This window comes from Helicoverpa zea, chromosome 2, assembly GCF_022581195.2.
Source record: "Helicoverpa zea isolate HzStark_Cry1AcR chromosome 2, ilHelZeax1.1, whole genome shotgun sequence".
NCBI lineage: Eukaryota > Metazoa > Arthropoda > Insecta > Lepidoptera > Noctuidae > Helicoverpa > Helicoverpa zea.
This window is the reverse complement of record NC_061453.1, coordinates 7,369,002-7,387,096: the sequence shown is the minus strand read 5'-3', so window position 1 is coordinate 7,387,096 and position 18,095 is coordinate 7,369,002. Positions and strand designations below refer to the sequence as shown.

At 36.9% G+C, this 18,095-nt stretch overlaps 2 protein-coding genes and 1 long non-coding RNA gene across 4 annotated transcripts; 1 reads left to right on the top strand and 2 right to left on the bottom strand.

The window, feature by feature from the left end:
- The first annotated feature begins 2,848 nt into the window (after nucleotides 1-2,848).
- LOC124642603 (zinc finger matrin-type protein 3-like) lies at nucleotides 2,849-8,898 on the top strand. Of its 2 annotated transcripts, none has more exons than XM_047181092.1 (12): nucleotides 2,849-2,993; nucleotides 3,248-3,330; nucleotides 3,410-3,588; nucleotides 3,990-4,100; nucleotides 5,350-5,441; nucleotides 6,240-6,340; nucleotides 6,786-6,851; nucleotides 6,936-7,056; nucleotides 7,257-7,368; nucleotides 8,000-8,032; nucleotides 8,368-8,516; nucleotides 8,732-8,898. In XM_047181092.1, the coding sequence occupies exons 2-12, from the start codon at nucleotides 3,257-3,259 to the stop codon at nucleotides 8,741-8,743; spliced, it is 1,050 nt and encodes a 349-aa protein (XP_047037048.1). In that variant the 5' UTR covers nucleotides 2,849-2,993; nucleotides 3,248-3,256; the 3' UTR covers nucleotides 8,744-8,898. The 2 variants fall into 2 exon arrangements, with proteins under 2 accessions (XP_047037048.1, XP_047037059.1); XM_047181103.1 differs by having other exon boundaries at nucleotides 2,863-2,900.
- Nucleotides 8,671-10,102, bottom strand: LOC124642610. The gene is made up of 3 exons (XR_006985793.1): nucleotides 9,651-10,102; nucleotides 9,065-9,160; nucleotides 8,671-8,814 (listed from the first exon to the last, which is right to left on the bottom strand). It is a non-coding gene; the product is annotated as an uncharacterized LOC124642610 (long non-coding RNA).
- An 899-nt stretch (nucleotides 10,103-11,001) lies between these two features.
- Nucleotides 11,002-13,387, bottom strand: LOC124643854 (decapping and exoribonuclease protein-like). The gene is made up of 4 exons (XM_047182968.1): nucleotides 12,762-13,387; nucleotides 12,389-12,647; nucleotides 12,065-12,203; nucleotides 11,002-11,280 (listed from the first exon to the last, which is right to left on the bottom strand). The coding sequence occupies exons 1-4, from the start codon at nucleotides 13,252-13,254 to the stop codon at nucleotides 11,047-11,049; spliced, it is 1,125 nt and encodes a 374-aa protein (XP_047038924.1). The 5' UTR covers nucleotides 13,255-13,387; the 3' UTR covers nucleotides 11,002-11,046.
- Between the last annotated feature and the right edge of the window lie 4,708 nt (nucleotides 13,388-18,095).

The following is an 18,095-nucleotide window of genomic DNA, read 5'->3' as shown; positions in this document are numbered from 1 at the left end:
GCTAAATGATACGATAATGAATCCCCGAAAATGAGGAATTCCCGAGGGATGATGTACAATTTGTTTAATCGTCTAAACTGTTTTTTTTTACATCTACTTATATATTGCAAACGAATATGAACATATAAATTTAGAAGCTAAATGATACGATAATGAATCCTCGAAAATGAGGAATTCCCGAGGGATGACGTACAATTTGTTTTATCGTCTTAACTGTTTTTTTTACATCTACTTATCCTGAAATAACTATAATTCAACGAATTACTAATTGGTATAAGTATTAGTTAAGTTATTTAGTTCTTGAGGTATGCGATAGATGGCGCTGGGTGTTTTTAAAACGTGGTAACGATGTGTTTTTAAATACGTAAGTGGAATGATAGCTTTTTAAAACGTGGTGACGTTGTTTTTTTTAAGATACGTAAGAAGTGCAATGATATCTCGCGCTTTAACCTGTAGCTCATCGTATCCAGCGTTACATCGCGCTTCTTAGATTTTTCCGTGGGAATGAGAAGTTTTCTTATAGTTGTGATTTATACCGCAATATAACCGAATTCCACGCGGGCGAAGCCGCGGGCGGAAAGCTAGTAGGGAATAAAAGAAGACAAGATGTCAGTCAAATTATCCGAATGTGATATTTGTCCAAAAATCAGACTTTCTCTAACCAAGTCGAGCTTGGCGCAATATTTTTTTTGGCAAAGGCCCCGTACTGCATCCGTACTGTAGAGGTACAACGACATCTATCACTTTCTTGGGATCTGTTTTGTTTTTAAATCTCAGAAGAAAAAGTAAGTCTAGGGGCTACCTAGTCAGTATTTTATTATCTAGTTGGTAATACAACTGCGACAAACTAAACGTCAATGGCCAAGAGTAAGAGTAAAAAACCGACTTCCAAAAACACTAAAAAGCAAAAAAAAAACTAATTTTAGGTGCATCGGCCTAGAAGTCGGTGCCTTATGGCTGATTTACATTGAGTCAGTAACTGACGTCAGTCCACTGACAAGTCAGTGCTGACCCGGCACTGCCATCGTGTAAATTGATTTGAAGTCAGTACAGTACTGACACGTCAGTACTGACTTCAATATACGAGTTCGCTCCCCCTCCACCCGCGCCAGTGCTACTGACCGCGTGTAAATACGCCCAAGTCAGTGAAGTCAGTCGCTGCCGCTCTATTGAATAAGGACCACGCTTTCTCATTTCGAAAGGACATTCCAGAAGCTAAAAATGTCAGCGTAATTTCGAGTTTCACTTTGGCTGGCAAGGCGTCTCTCATAAATGTGTCTTGACGCTGAACAGAGCCTGATAATAACATAAGCAAATCGTCAAAGTTTTTTGGCGTCATTCTTAAAGCCAGTTTGTATTCTTTAGGATCTTCAGTTCTCAACTGGGTTAACAACAGAGAACCCCCAGTTATGTCTCTGTCCTCTATCCATTTTCTAATCCAAATTCGTTTCTCTTTAGATATCTCTTCTTCACACATATCACTTAGTTCTTGCATCATTATTGAGGTACATTTTCTTAACAAATTATTAACTTTTATTTTTTGCTGTTTTCGAGAATTCATTTTTCCGCACTGACTTTACGAACGTGTGTACACCAAAAGAAATATCCTCGACTACTGACGAAACACTGACTTCGTGTAAATAGCACGCGTCAGTTTTCGGCGCCTACACTGACGTCAGTTACTGACTCAATGTAAATCAGCCTTTATGGATGTCACTAAGTTAATTTTGCCACCGCCTTCTAGGCCGATGCACCCATCGATATATATGTACTACGTACTAGATAGAACGTTCCGAACAAAAAGCTTACCACACTGAACTGCACTGCAGACTATGCAGTGCCCAAAATGGCAAATCAGAGCGATTTTGACACCTGCGTCAGATGGATGTCTATGAAACTACAATTATAAAATAGAAAATACATATCAAGGTATAAACTTACACATATAAACTATTCGAGAGTCAAGTTAGTAAAATTACACGCTGTTCATGCTATTACAACGCTTGTATATCATACTTTTCATTTACAATTCAATTTTACAAATATGCATTAATTTGTTCCCGCCCGCCATCTTGAATTATGGATTAAGAAAATCGTGCAGAAACAGATGTGCCATAAAACTAGCAGTAGGTAAAATATCAATGAAAACAGACTTCACTTTGTCATGGTATGTTCTTACTTTCAAGAAAAAATAATTAAATTCGCGAAAATTTGTGATAGCCCTCTTAAGAAAAAAAACATCGTAATTAATATTAAAAACCCTAAAAATAAGTTCCTGGTTTTAATATATTACATGATTTTGCATTCAATTAGATATAAATAAACTTTTTGATATATTACATGATTTTGAATTCACTTAGATATAAACTTTTTGAGTAATGAAAAATGTAGGCAAAATACGAGCGACACTTCTGCAATTAACATCAATGAGGATGACTACATGTCACAATACGTCAACGAAATGTCAACAGACGACATAGCGGGTAAATTATTTGTATGGATGTTCTTGTCTATCGCTAGAATATATGTCAATGGATGCACCTAAAATTAGTTTTTTTTTTTTGCTTTTTAGTGTTTTTGGAAGTCGGTTTAATTTTTTTGTAATAAAGTTTTTTATTTACAGCTTTTTAGTGATACGAATAGTTGTCCCTATCCATATAAGTGGAAAGTTCTCATTAATACAAAGAATATAAGCCCAAACACGAGGTAGTTTACATATTCAGTTGTCGAGTTCCCTCGACCCTCTCTGGTCTCCATCATCAGGTCAGCTCACATACATAGAAAAAAAAAAAAAACATACCGGCCGAATTGATAACCTCCTCCTTTTTGGGAAGTCGGTTAATAAAAAAAAAAACTAAACGTCACGTCAGCTGTCAAAGAGTAAAATTATAATAAGCATAGTAGGTTTTGTTTTGTGAATTTAGATAATTTCTTTCTGCCTGTGGTTGTTCTGTTGTGTTCTATCATCTATCTGTTCTGAATTTCAGCTTTTGGTTTGTTTCACTTAAAATATTTAACTATTTTATTTTGTTGTTGTATTAACTAATTACATTTGTTGCTGTTTCCAATTGATTTGTGTTTCACTTACATCCTTTAACTTTTTTCTACAAAGTAATATTAAAATATCACACTATAATACTAGATAAAGCATTGGCGAGAATTATTTTGAGTATTTCCTGCATGAGTAACAGATTTAGAGATGTCTTATTTATTTGAACTGCATTAATTATTGTTGTTTATGTTAAAGGTGGTGAATATGGATTTTGATGACTATGGTGATGAATCAGTGTATCAGGATGGACCACCAGGCCCTGAAGATTATGATTTTAGGTTGAAAAACTTTTTGATTTGGTCCAATAATATCAGTTACATGTTGATAAACCTGTAAACATTGTAGTATCTATTTCAGTGAAGACTTTTCAGGAGGCTTTAGAGAAAGAGGTTATGGTAGGAACCAACCTCCTTTCTTTGGTGGTGAATATGGGCCTCCTGGACGACCTTTTACTTGGGGGAGAGGTTTTGGCCCAGCTGGCCCTCCAATGCATATGAGATTTCCCAGAGAACATAAACCATTGAAATTTCTAATTCGTAAGTTGAGTTAATTTATTAATTTGATCCAGACTATAAAACAGCATATCATGATTCGGATTTGGTCCCTTGTCTTCAATTGTGGGTAAGCTGTACAGCTGCATTAGTTCTATTTTCTGCAAAGTTTGTTTTGTTGACCGCATTATTACTTACAACTCTTACAAAATATTTTTCAGTGAAGATCAGTTGAGGCTAAACCCTTCCTTTTAACTATATTCATAAAACTGTACTTCCATCTAAAAAAAAAATAACTAGCTATAGGTCCTTATGTATTATTTGATCATCTATATACAACAGTTGCGTAAGAGAATAATAGAGATGGGAGAGAAATAGGGAATCAGAATCATAATTCTGCAATTTTCAGTTGTTGGTATGTTAATATATTTTATTAATTTCTCCAGGATGTGGTGTACCAAAACCACAACTGAAAGGGCTTCCCGATGCTCTTCTGCGCCTAATAGAGCCCCATTATTGTGGGATTTGTGCTCAAGAATTGCAAAATTTTGATCTGTGTAAGTATTTTATTTACAATAGTCTTTATGTTAAGACTGGGTTAATTAGAACACTGTATGTGTGTTTGGGTGCTTACATAAAGAAACAGGTTGCCGGTACAGACAAACCTGTACAGGTAGGTACCGATCAGTGCAGGTATAATATTTCAATACAATCCTATTGACTCACTTATAAAGAAACAGGTTACCTGTTTCTTTAGAATATTATACCTGCACTGATCGGTACCTACCCGTACAGGTTTCTCTGTACCGGCAACCTGTTTCTTTATGTAAGAAAGAAAGAAAGAAAGACCAGCACCCTTTCGGTGAATCACGACAATTACGCCTGCAAAAACTATTTACCAAGCACAGGTAAAGTCACACTTTTCTTACGTTATATTCATTAAAGTTGAATGTTTTCAATATCATAATACATATTTGGAAGCCAGAATGTCACAAAATAAGTTTCATACTAATTATGTAGTATTGTTGAAGGAAACACACTGTAGTACATATTATTTATCTTGCTGAAATGTCATCATTCTCCGAGCCTTTTTTGCTGGGGCCCGATTCTCCTAATTTTACTTAAGCAAAATACGATTCACGTTCGACTCGATTCGACTGAGATCCAATCCCGAATCGATTACGATTGAAACGTATGTGGCATTTATTTTTTCTTTGAAATAAACGTTTTTATCCTTTTCTGTCATTCAATCCTAACTAATATTATAAATGTGAAAGTAACTCTGTCTGTCTGTCTGTCTGTCTGTCTTTTCTTCACGCCTAAACTACTAAACCGATTTGTGTGAAATTTGGTACAGACGTAGTTTGGAACTTGAGAAAGGACATAGGATAGTTTTTATTTTAAAAAAATATGTAAAAATAAAAAATAAAATTTATTCCGGACATATAGCGCCATCTATTGGTCAAACCAAAAATATGCCGGAAGTCACTATTCCATGCGAACGAAGTCGCGGGCAAAAGCTAGTAATGAATAATTTTGTCTGCAAATGATTTACGATTGCAAAATGATTGTACAGCAAACTACCGTATAGACTAAAATCACAGAAATAGCAGACCAATCGAACACCAATCAAATGTCAATCGAATACGATTGGTCTTTTATTAGTAGCAGAATGCCCGATATGGTTAAAACTGCTATTGCGATCATATTGCGATTCGATTTCTATTCGATTTTGACACTATTAACTTAGGAGAATCGGGCCCCTGAAATGCGCTAGGTATAAAAACTTTTTCATTCAATTTCCAGCTCGATTGCACTACATCTCCAAAAATCACGCCAAGAATCAGAAAAAATGGCTAGTTCAGCAAGCTGAAGTTGGTTTTCATCGTCCCAAAGAGGTAATTGGACAACTTGACAATGTAATCATTCAGTAGGTATTCTGTCGACAATATTGGTTCACATAATATCTATCAATATAATCGTCTGTGATCTATATTTTTATTATTAATCGTCTGTGATGTATGCCTGTAAAGAAACCATATCGAACCAGATAAAATCCTTCCCGGGAAGGTGCACCACCGTGTCCTCGTAGGGGCAATTGGTGGCGGCGACCTCTCGCGCTGTACCCTGGTTCAAGCAAGCCATGGTCCAAAGCGAGAGGGAATGGGATGCCGTCTCTTCCTTTTGCGAAGCAGTCATGCCAGAGAAGGAAGAACGAGTGAGAATTCACACTGGTCATCCCAGCCGCTGCGGTGGGCGTGGAGAACACCACGGGCGCTTGGTGTGGAGAGATGACCACCGTAGACGTGGAACTGTGGACGGGGAGTTGCGCGAGTACGGTTGCTTGTGATGCTGTCTGGATCGTAGGTCGCATATTCGATGTAGACAGCAAACACCAAGCATTATTATGTGAACTTAGTCGTCCGAATAGATGATTACATTGTGACAATTTGTCCGACTTCACGTTAATGATCGATAACGTAAAGTGAAACAAAAAACAGTCTCTACTATATTAATCTTAATTCCTATGCACACCACGTTTTTTTAAACGCGTCTTATCAAAGTGCATTTGAAAAAAGCGGCGCGTCTGAAAAACGCGATGTTCATAGGCTCTTGCAGTGCAAAATGCAAGAATGAGCAATGATTAAAGCATAAAAACAAAATACCTACGTATAAGTTATTTCTTTCACTTTCAGATCCCTCTCAAGGCTCGTGATCTTTACTGTGAGCTGTGTGATGTCCACATCACGTCGAAGACTCACGCGGAATCCCACTATTCGGGCAGATCTCATCGAGGGTGAGTTAACTGACTTCTACAAGTAACTGTTTCTATCACCTTCATCCAAACAGTACTCGCAGCGGTCGGTGCCATGATACGCAAAAATGCAATGAGCACGAGTTATCACTGCCGAAATCACTTCACCGAGTTGTCGCTTGTAATGACATATCAATATTTTAGAAAATTCGACAATAGGATGCCGGTTTCTTTTTTAACTTTTAAGACCTTTTTTATACCTACTCAGTATGCCAGTTGAGCGTAAATGTTTTTGTTTGTTTTTCATGTACCTACTTTTAATATATTGCTATCAATGAAGATACATAACTCAATAAACAATCATTTTATGTCTACGGCAAGTAAACGTAAGTACGAGAGAGAGTAGGGTAATCATAATGTTCGCTAACTCATTTGCATATTATTGCACCATCTGCAACGTACCTGAAGATTTACATGTCATTTCTAGGATTGTGGAGGGTCGCAAACCACCGAAGAATCCTTTCTTGCTGCAAAGGGGCATGGAGGAACGAGTGTAAGTTTTTTATATATTTTTAATATAACAATTAATAATTCGTTTAATTCACACTAATGGATCTCATGTGCTCAATAATTTCAGAGAACAACTCATTCGCCGTGAAAAGAAGCAGCTTAAGCCTGTCGAAGCTTCAGAAGCAAGTGCGGATCAGAAGAAAGATGCTAAGCCGATCCAGCCGGACTTGTATTGTGAAATCTGCAAGGTTACTTATTTTACTCCACTTTCCTTCTCTCTATTACAAGCATAACTTGACATCAGTATGTAGTTATTTTAGACTGTTTGTTTTTCTTTTGGTTTATTGATATATTTATTTTTGTATTACCTTTATTAATCAAGCGAAATTATTATCTTTATGTTATATTAATGCCTCTCATAAAGTCAAGTGTTCACATATTATTTCAGACTTCGGTTACATGCTCCGAGCAAATGACCATGCATCTTAACGGCAAGAGACACCTTGCTAAAGAAAAACATCATATTCTGCAAATGATGAAGCAACCAGCTTCTAATAAAAGTAAGAATTAATAATAGCCCTTTCAAACATAAACATTAAGGAGGCACATATACTTACCGACTCTTTTTACTGTCTCTTACGACACTTTTCAATTCTTATTTTCCTTTCGTAATGTTCTTTCTCATTTCTTTTTTCATTTGGCTTTTGTATAGCGTGGTGAACAAGCTAACAAGCGTGATTGACATCGATAGTCGGTGCAAACACATGTTGCTGCACTTCTACACGAGTTCGCATTGATCGTCCCTAAGACGGCTTACAACTCATACGAAAAAAACTCATCCGCGGATAAAATGCCGCCCTTTTAAAGTTGAAAGGCTTCTTCATTCATTTAGTCATAGTGTATTGGTAGGCCATTCGCACAAAAGTCGTTTATTGGTAGGCAAAACTAAACATTATGTTTATCAGAAAGTCTCCGAGCTCCAGGCTTAGTGAGTAGGTGTAATATTAATGAAGAAACTGAACTGGGGACAATTTACAGGAGTTATTAATTAATTCATGCTAGACAAATAGAAACGATTTGCTCAGCAATGTTCGTCGCAAATATCATACTTTTGCATCCGCGCTGCACTTCGCTATATGTGCCGCGGCCCTTACAGTAGGTACCTATTACAACGCGATTTTGTGTTTTCAGAGAAACAAAATGCACCTGCGAACGTATCTGAAGGTAAGTACTTCCAAAGTGTAATTCGCTCATTTATTTGGAGCGCCTCTCCTAGTAGGTCTAAATCTTCTTCCTCATCTTGATTTGTTATAACAAATTCTATTTATTTGATTATTATGATTTTCCCCTTTTTAACTTAAAGTTAAATTTAAAATTTTTCAAATTCAATGTCTAATAAGAAAATTTTAAGTTAGTTAAATGGTGCAACTCACTATAGTTGTACGATACTATAGTTAACATTTCAATACATTACGTATGTATGCAAGTACCTATGTACTTCTTTTTTGGGAGCGGTCAGAATGTGTTTATAAAATATCATTTTCTGTTTTGTTTCCTAGGTATTAAGGAAGTTAATGCTGTTCAAAATTCTAACCCTGAAGCTGTAGTTCCCGACGCTGAAAATGCTTCGGAAAATAAAGACCAAAATGTTAACGATGATTGGGGCAACGGAAGTGGCGCGTGGGATGAGACCCCTCAACAATCTACGGTACGTTTTCCATACGTGTTTACATCAACGGTTCACGTGCGAGCTTTTAACATATCAAAATGCCCACACGAGTACTTGTACATTCGCTTACAAAAATGAGCGTATAAATAAGCTAGTCGGACAATGATCGTAGTCTACACATTAAAAATGAAAGTAGATATTCCATTATTATATTATTTATGGTCACAATGTATTCAAGTTCTGGTTATTTTCAGGATGCCATGTGAAGCATCGTCTCGGCTTGTAGCTTAAGACATGACCTCTTCAATATTTCAAGTCTCTGTCAAGCGACGACAGTCTGAAACAAAGTAACTTTCAGTTTACGTGCTGTACTGTATTAGACTTATATTCATTCCACTAATAAATCTGATTCATTACGATATTTATATATTTTTATTTTGCGTTAGATTTTATTATGCGTAAGGTCTAGAATAAACCTATTAAAATATTAATAAGCGTAGGTAGGGTACTGAGGTGAGTCGAGTGAACGTCTTGACTACGCTAATGCACTTCCTATAATCGAAGGGGGCGGTCATACGCAAACGTACCTGTTGGCCACTGGTCGCTAATGGCTGTCGTCGGTCAACGAAAGTCTGTCGTTGATTGTTCCAGGCTTCCAGCCTTTTTGTAATAGTATGTGGAAACTGAAATAATGATAGGTAAGAAGATGTAGGATAGTAGGTATTTGATATAAAACAATTTGAGTGTTTACCAAACGTGCTTTGGTATGCTGCGATCTTTTAGCCGGGTAGGTCGAGTCAAGTTAGACAAGTGCACACATAAAGCAACTTTGATTTAGGAAGCACATTACGATAAGTAGGTAGGTATGTCCCGGCGATTTCTGATTTAGGAAGGCTGAAGATTCGATTATCCAAACACCCATGTCTCGTGACGGTTAGGAAGAATACTTACTTCTTTAAGCTGTGCCCAATAGGGTCCATATTGTCACTAATCTAAATGTACCACCTGTTATAACATAATATGGAATGCTAATAAAGAATTGAGTATTGAGAATTAAAAGCTATCTATTACATTTCTATCTACTATTTGTTACTAACTAGGGACACCAATAATTATTCGTAGCAAGAACCTATAGTAAGTTTTCAAAAAAATTGGAACCGCTTACTGACTTACCACTTACTGGCAACAAGGAGATGGGCGTCTTCTACGTCGTCGACGTAGACAGCCGTGCGAGAAGCCAAACCATAAAGCCGCAGCCAATACGGCAAGTAAGCCAACTAGCAGAACTCCTTGAACTTTAGGGTTGGAGAAGTTCAAGCACTCTGATCCTCCGCCTGCAGCACCTTTTTTTCCTTTTGTTGAAGAGCTCTTTTTGACGGTCGATGAGCTTTTGCCCATTCTAGAGGACGATCTTGCTTCATCTAACTGTCCCATTTTTCATTATTCTTTTAATTTATTGCCAGTCAAAGCCATTTTTGCTGATTTTTGTTGATTTTAAGCTTATTTTTTCTGAGTTACATTTTATGGGATTTTTTTAGTTACTGGAGTTTTGACAGACAAGTTTGGTGACACCACCTTGTCAATTTGTTACCCATAGAGTAACCTAACAGAAGAAAATACGTAGGAGAAGAGAGTAGTACTATAATTTAATTTGCAAGGAGATTCGTAACGAATTTATGGCTTTTTTCCAAACAAGGTTGAGTGGCCCGCATATAAAAATAGTGATCAGATTAATTAGAACAACTTATCTGACTATAAGTAATTGTTAAACATTCCCATAAACAGTAAGTCTTATAGACCCTCCTCAATCTCATAAGTCATATTTTCGACTAATTCGCCATAGAAGAAATGTTCAATCTAATGCTACGTTCACACGCGCGCAGCTCGTCGCGGGCAGGCGGACATTCAAGGTGTTCACATGCGCGCCGTCGTGTCAGTCAGTGCAAGAATGGCGAGCAGCGAGGATCTCGGTGTTGTTACTGTTATAGCCTTTGGCTTAACTTATTTTTATTGGAAAAAGAAACAAAATGATGAACAACGTTGACCATTCCGCCATGTTGTAATCTCCGATCGTAGCGACTTTCTTAGAACGTTGAATCGTCGCGAAAGCGCAGGAGACAGACTGCCCGCGCGCGTGTAAACAGTCGCCGGGTGCCCGCACATTCATCCTTTGAACTTTGCCAAAAAACCGACACTCGCCCGATTCGCGGCATTCACGGGCACGGGCGCGTTCACGGGCTCGGGCGTACCGTTTACACGCTGGTGAACGTGACTGTGCCCGTTGAATGTCGATTTGAACGCGCGCGTGTGAACGTACCATAATGAGGCGCCTCCGATGACCCTAGTTTAAAATCTAGGTTTAGGTATTTAGGGTCGGATGTCGCATGCTTTGACCATTTATCTAACATCTAACACTTTCAGAACACACGGGCCTTTAAGTATTCGTAATTAATATGTAGGAGTACCTACATAATTTATATTTCTGAGGAAAACTAGAACTAGATAAATGAAAAAAAAAAACATGTAATTTGTCTGTAATATATTGCAAAGGCATATTAAAAAATACAATTTATAAGTGAGCGCGGATATTGTTAACATACCAACTTGGTAGTATCACATGTTCTTCGTAGATATCCTTGCTTACGGTGATTTTCTGCTGAGCATCGATATCGAACTTTAACGTTAGCGGTTCTTTGGACGCGAAATCGTCTTTAGAAGTTGTTTTCAAAGACTTGAAACAGTTCTCTACATAAGACAGAAAGTGAACTAAATTGTCAATGGCTACTTGTGGTTTCCATTCGTCCTGAAAAGAGTTAGGTATCAATTATTACTATGATAAACTAGAAGCTCTAATATCATCATCTAAACGCAGGGTAAGTCTTCGTTTTCCTAACGACATCGGATCCATTCAGACCAGATGCCGCTGAGTACCAGTGTTGCACAAGGTTAATAGTAAGGCACATAGGCAGTCGCATGTTGTGATTCACAAACCTAAACCTATCGTTACCCGAAATAGACTGAATAACTTTCTTCTGACCTCCACTGGAAGACTCTAATGCCCGCTCTACGCTTAGCCTGCGGACCGAACGTGATGCCCGCGAAAGGGCGCGAACGCCAAGTGTGGAGCCGTTTCGCATATTCTTGGAAACGCATTTCGCGGCCATCGCGCGCGGACCGCGGGCTTAGTGTAGAGCGGGCTTAAAATAGTTGGAAAAAGGCAAGGCAGATGATAGTTATGCTAAAGCAGTAATCATTTATGGGGACAGATAAATAACATCCGAATGACTTCCTTTAAGGAAGTTGGTTAAAAATAATAAGAGTTAACTAGAGTTCTACGTACAGTCAACCAAGATAGTAGTCTACCATAAGTTTAGTATTTGTCAATACTCGAAACTGACTATGTAAATGTCTTTAATGGCAAATTGCACAGGAGCTTACAAAAAAAACATAGTTACTATTGAGTATCTGCAAATACTAGTGTTTAAAACTCGCGGTAGAAGTACTGCAGGTAGAGCTCTCTTTAACAAGCTGCATAAAAGGGAATTAGGATAAAATGATTAGGATATATTTTTGATGGTCTATCATACCCGACAGTATCGCACAATATCCTCAGTGTCGAACCACTGCACTCTATGAATAATGCCCTCGTCATTTCTGTATCCCACAAGTAATCCCTTCAGACCAGCCAGGTAGCATTGACACCAGCATCGCAGCATTTTGTATTTTCTGCAAAAAGGTTTTAATGTAAGTAAAGGAAATAACTCACTTGAATACAGAATCATTTTGCAACACTTAAGTAGAAATAGCAATTTTACAGTCTTTCCTTTGGATGGTTAGTGAAAATTTAATTTGGGTTGGTGGACTAGAACAGAACTGTGGGTTGTGAAGAGATTAGAATGTACATGGCTTACTTAAAGTTTTTTTCTTGTCTTGGGTTGTGTATCTCTCTATTCGTTTTCAACTCAACAAAATCAGCATTCCTCAAATATGTCAAATTTGCATCAACATCACTTGTCTTTGGAGGTCCTGATGCATTTTGTTTAGCTAACATTCCATCAATTTGGGCTCCATAAAACAACCTGTGCTTTCCCAATTGAGAGCTGAAGTAAATTGAAAATTCCTCATTTTCAATAACAGGTTTCTCTATGTTAGGTACTTTTACTGGCAAATCTGCAAAATTAAATGAGGATTGTTTAGAAAAAAATATCAATCACATGATCACTGATATTTACAGTTGAAAGTGAATGAAATAAACTTAACAAAATATAAGGGTACTCTTGATACCTGATAGCATATATTGTTCAAATTTATAACCCCAGGCACAAAACTTGGCATTCTGATCACATGAAGTATTTGAATTTTTCAATGATTCTGTGCTCTCTACAGAACATAAGTAAATGCAATTGTTGAGTAGGCTTGCAATAATGCTTACTGGTTCACGACTATATATACTGGTCATTACACTAATTAAAGTTCTACGGTATGTAATAAATGTTGTTCCAGTTGGATTGTTCAAAAAATCTAAGCGGTATCTTTGGTTTAGGAGAAACCTTAACATTAGTGATATCTTTTCATTGCTGCCGTCAGTTGTACGTTTTACAGCCTTTTCGATATTATGATTTAAATTATATTGTATTCTTCTTTTTGGTATTGTTGTTAAATATTTTAATTGAGATAGGTCATGGTGAAACTCGCGTCGCACATCTACGCTCATATATCCGATTATATAGGGATATCCCACGCGTAGATTACTCTGAGATAAGTGATTTACATCCATCTTACGTGTTAACTATATTCAATGGTTCACTACAGTAAAATACATCGAAAAAAATAAACTTTAACGCAATGCGTATTAGAAAAATAATAACAACATAACAATCAATAACAATTGAATAACAACGATCAGCTGCGCTGTCACTGTCACTGTCAATCCATGTCTGATGTCAAATTGTATTTTGCTGACGATATTTTTCGGTATTTTTAGACGAATACGAGGAGTGTGGAGGGCATAGATGTTATATACTAAATAAGATTGCGCACGCTCAAAATATATATTTACGAAAATGAACTCTATTCTAACGCAATAAGGTACTAAATTGGTTGCATAATACACAGAGGCAAATCCGAGCCGAGAGGGATAGTTAGAACGGAGGCCGTTTGTCTCTTTCTAACACCTTGCCAGCATAAAAAAAATGTTGTGATCAACAGTTTTGTCTTCCCAAAAAAACTTATTTTAACAATTGTAAGTCAACAAAATAATAACAATCGCATTAATTTATACGTATTTATTCTTAAAACATAAACAACATACATTTTTATTTTGCTTTTTTTTATTTTCTAGCGGTAACCCTGAACATTCTTGGCGCGTAATCAGCATTTAAAATTTTATTTATATTTTTTGTATTAAATCAATTTAAACTATTAAAATGGTGAAAAAGTGTTGCGTTTATACTTGTAAAACTGAATCCTATGGTGGTTGTAATATATCGTTCCACAGGTTAGCCAATAATAACATTTTAGTAAATCAAACAACTAGGGTGCCCATGAATTCTTGTAATGAGTCAAAATATGGGTGATGGATATTAAAACTGATAGTACATAGCTTCCCAAAAAATGAAGAAAGGCGACATAAACGGCTCAGCAGTCTATATGTTAAGCAAAAATACAAAAAAAAACAGTCTTCACTTCGAATTTCCCTGCTTTTATACTGCTAATTCCCGCTAATTATTAAAAGCCTATATTAGTATTTTAAGGTCACAAACTGCGTAAGTTAAAATTTCAATACCAATCTGTGTTTAATAATCTTAGCAAATTCGGATTTGTCTCACATAGCTTAATCTCATAGTCACCCTATTAGAAAGGGACAGACGGCCTCGGTACTAACTGTTTCACTCGGCTCGTTTTTTGGGGTAAAGGTGCGCAGTCCTGTTTACTAATATTATGTCTATGGTGGAGGGGCGCTTCAACTGCAGACCTCGACTGATAGCCGAAAAAATCATTGACATATGAAAAAATATGCAAATAGGTTTTTTGACGTTTAACCAAAGTTATATAAATGTAGACTATAAGGTGTGATCTTAGGTAATGATTTAACTCAAAGCAATTTGTTTGATCTCTCGAAGTTCTAAACTACACTCGCGAGCAAAAAAATGGAATCACCCCCGTGCGCTATACAAATAAAACGATTGTCAATGATACAATATTTACAGTTAAATGTTATGTAATGCATTTATTTATCGTTCAACATATCATTTATATTTTTAAATATTAGATTATAAAAAAAATAAAAAAAAAACATTTTAAATGTTTATTATTTTCTCGTTTGAAAGCCTATACTTTTAGGTTCAAGGGTAGAAACAAAAAAAAATCATTTGAGCTGAAAATGGCGCTGGCCGAGGAATGGCAGGGAATACCGCAAGAAACAGTTAAAAACTCATCCATCAGGTCGATGAGAAACCGTAAAAAGCAGTAATAAGGGCTAGAGGAGGAAATACAAAATACTGAAACAATAACCTATGCTTGATTTTGTTTGAAATGTTCAATTTTTCAGCTAAGCTCAAATTTATTTTTCGCCTGATTTTCGTGGCTATCTTAAATAAAGATGATTAGCTCCTGAAATACGGAAATGATTTTTTTGTTTCTACCCTTAATTTAAAGCTAAAAAAAAAACGGTTGTCTGTAAAGTCGGTTTACTGACGATAGTCGAACGTGACAACGTCATAAGAAATTGATCGTCAGATGTCGAACGCTGCCGAAAGCGGAGGCCGATCGTGCCTCTTTGTCGCTCGTTGCGTGCTCTCGCTTGCACTTCAAGCCTTAAACGGAACGCCTCAGAGCGTGGTAACGCCGCATGAGTCATGTTTTTTCGTGCGTGCAGCCGGCTTCATCGATTTATAAGACGTTGTCACGTCAATATAGGTTTTCAAACGAGACCATAAACATTTAATTGTAAATATGTATTGTATCATTGGCAATCGTTGTAATTGTATAGCCCAAGGGGGCGATTCAATTTTTTTGCTCGGGAGTGTATTATATTTTTCACTGTAAACTTTGCACCTTAAGGTGAATGCTTCAACACGAAGACTTTCTTGATCCAAGCCACATAAAGGGCTCGCGCAATATTTTTTTATCCCGGGCATTTAGGTAAAAGCGCAGTAATGTAGTAGGTACAACGGTCTATCACTTTCTTGGGAACCATTTATTTTTATAATTCTGAAAAAGAAAACCGTCTATTGTAGATTGATTAAATCAGTGCTGTCCAAACCTAGCCACGGCTTGAATTGTTGCAGCCCGCAATAACTTTTTTATCTTTATTTGTTTAAATAGGTACATTAATGAGCAAATTATTCTTCTCGCGACGAAATTTAGATGTTTTGTATTTGATTACGTCGAACACATCACTATTCACTCGACAGCTCGGGGAATTCCTCGAACGCAAAATAGGTACGTACTGGGGCCCGATTCTCCTAATTATACTTAAGCGACCGACATACGATTCACATTCGACTGAGATCCAATCACGACTCAATTACGAATGAAGCGTTACGTAGCGTACGTTTTTATCTATATTATATCGGCTAACTGCGAGTTGGACTCGCGCACGTAGGGTTCCGTACCATCCAAACTAATATTCTATACCTATGTATTTATGGATTACGAGCAAAAATGAGCAAGAAGTCACGTTTGTTGTATGGGAGCCCCCCGAAATATTTATTTTATTCTAGTTTTCAGTATTTGTTATAGCGGCAACAGAAATACATCATCTGTGAAAATTTCAACTATCTAACTATCACGTTCATGAGATACAGCCTGGTGACAGACGGTCGGACAGACAGAGGAGCGAAAACAATAGGGTCCCGTTTTATCCTTTGGCTAAGTACTACTAACAATATTTCGTTTTTTAAACGTTTTCATTTCCCAGTTGATTTCATCATCCGTTATAGACTGCTTTTGAGTAATGACTTTAAAGATCGTTTACCTTGACATAAAAAAAAAAATATTTTAGCATTCGTCCAGATCAAAGACTATAAAGATATATCTAATATTATATCTATGGATATATCAGGCCTAGGTGCCAATATTGTCCATGTAGCCATTGTATATGTCACCGTAAGATTACAAACATCGTTAGATTACAATCTATCTCGAGAGATTGTAAACTGTCGAATTATTGTAAACCGTAACACCTGATTGCAATTTAACGCATTATTTTTCGCTATATTATAATCTATCGATGAGAAATTGTCAAATTGTCAACTGTCCGAAAGCTCTCCCTGATTGGTCAGTCTTTTTGTAAGATCGAGAGCGATGTAGAGCGGTCAAATTGTCAACTGGCGTAGAACGGAATGCATCTTGCGCGCTGATTGGTAGAACGTCAAAAAAGACAATGTTCTTTGCAACTCCCGGTGTCACAGCTCTTTGACGTGCAAAAATAAGTGACGGTTTAATTTTTTATAAAATCAAAAATTGTACTTAATTTTTAAGACTCAAATTACACACAATTAAAAATTGTACTAAAAATTGAAGTTAGTGACGAAAACGAATCGCTGCAAAACCGACTCCACGTAGTCTTGTCTGCCCTACCCCTAGAGTGCAATTCAAAACCGCGTAGGCGCGGAGGGGCGAGGCGGCCTGCGAGCTGAGGCGCAGGTAGTTTCAGCGCTCGCCGCCGCGACTGAGGCTGGCCGGCTCCGCCGGCCAGCAAGCCGAAGCTGCGGTGGTGAGCGTGAAAACCATCTGTGACGATAAGCTCGCATGGGACCGCCGGAGCCCCGCAGCGCCGGAGCCGTGACAGAAGTTATGCTTGCTGCATGTTGCATGCTTACTTCCATGCTGGGTCAATTAATATGGGATGTGTTATATTTAAAAAAAAAAACTCAGTAGGTACGAGTTAAAAAATTAGAAGGTAAATAAATATTTTTATGATGTCATTTAATAGTATTTAAGAAGTTTACTGTTAGAATGCATGCTACAAATTTAGATGCAAAAAAATAACCATCATGCTGAGTTGTATTTAGAGTGGAAGATAACTCGTGGCTAAGATAGTATTATTTAGATGCTCGACGCTTTATTAATTGTGGCTGACTTAGTAATTTAGAAGGCAACATACATTTTTGGGGGCGAATAATGATATTAAAAAGAAGCCTGTTTAATTAGCACCCCTTTTATTTTATTTTTAAATATTAGTTTGTATTTGAAGACAAAATACCTAACTGTATTTTTATAAGAGTTATTTTTATATAAATTTAATACTTGAAGAATTTTTGAAGAGCATTTATTTTATTTAACTGACACCTCTATTTCATTCCTAACTCTACGGGAACTCCATGGGAACAGAACGGCTGGTCGTGATTGGTCGATCTTACAAAAAGACTGACCAATCAGAGAGAGCTTTCGGACAGTTGACAATTTGACAATTTCTCATCGATAGATTATAATATAGCGAAAAATAATGCGTTAAATTGCAATCAGATGTTACGGTTCACAATAATTCGACAGTTTACAATCTCTCGAGATAGATTGTAATCTAACGATGTTTGTAATCTTACGGTAACATATATAAAGCTTTCCCAACTGTTGACAGGGAAATATTGTCGAACTTTTTATCCATTTAATCTA

Coding starts and splice junctions, on each gene's coding strand:
- LOC124642603 (XM_047181092.1), top strand. CDS start 3,257: ATGGATTTTGATGACTATGGTGATGAATCAGTGTATCAGGATGGACCA. Junction 6,852..6,935: donor AGGGGCATGGAGGAACGAGT/GTAAGTTTTTTA, acceptor CAATAATTTCAG/AGAACAACTCATTCGCCGTG. Junction 7,369..7,999: donor GCAACCAGCTTCTAATAAAA/GTAAGAATTAAT, acceptor TTGTGTTTTCAG/AGAAACAAAATGCACCTGCG.
- LOC124643854 (XM_047182968.1), bottom strand. CDS start 13,254: ATGGATGTAAATCACTTATCTCAGAGTAATCTACGCGTGGGATATCCC. Junction 12,648..12,761: donor TGAACAATATATGCTATCAG/GTATCAAGAGTA, acceptor TTAATTTTGCAG/ATTTGCCAGTAAAAGTACCT. Junction 12,204..12,388: donor AGACAAGAAAAAAACTTTAA/GTAAGCCATGTA, acceptor ACCTTTTTGCAG/AAAATACAAAATGCTGCGAT.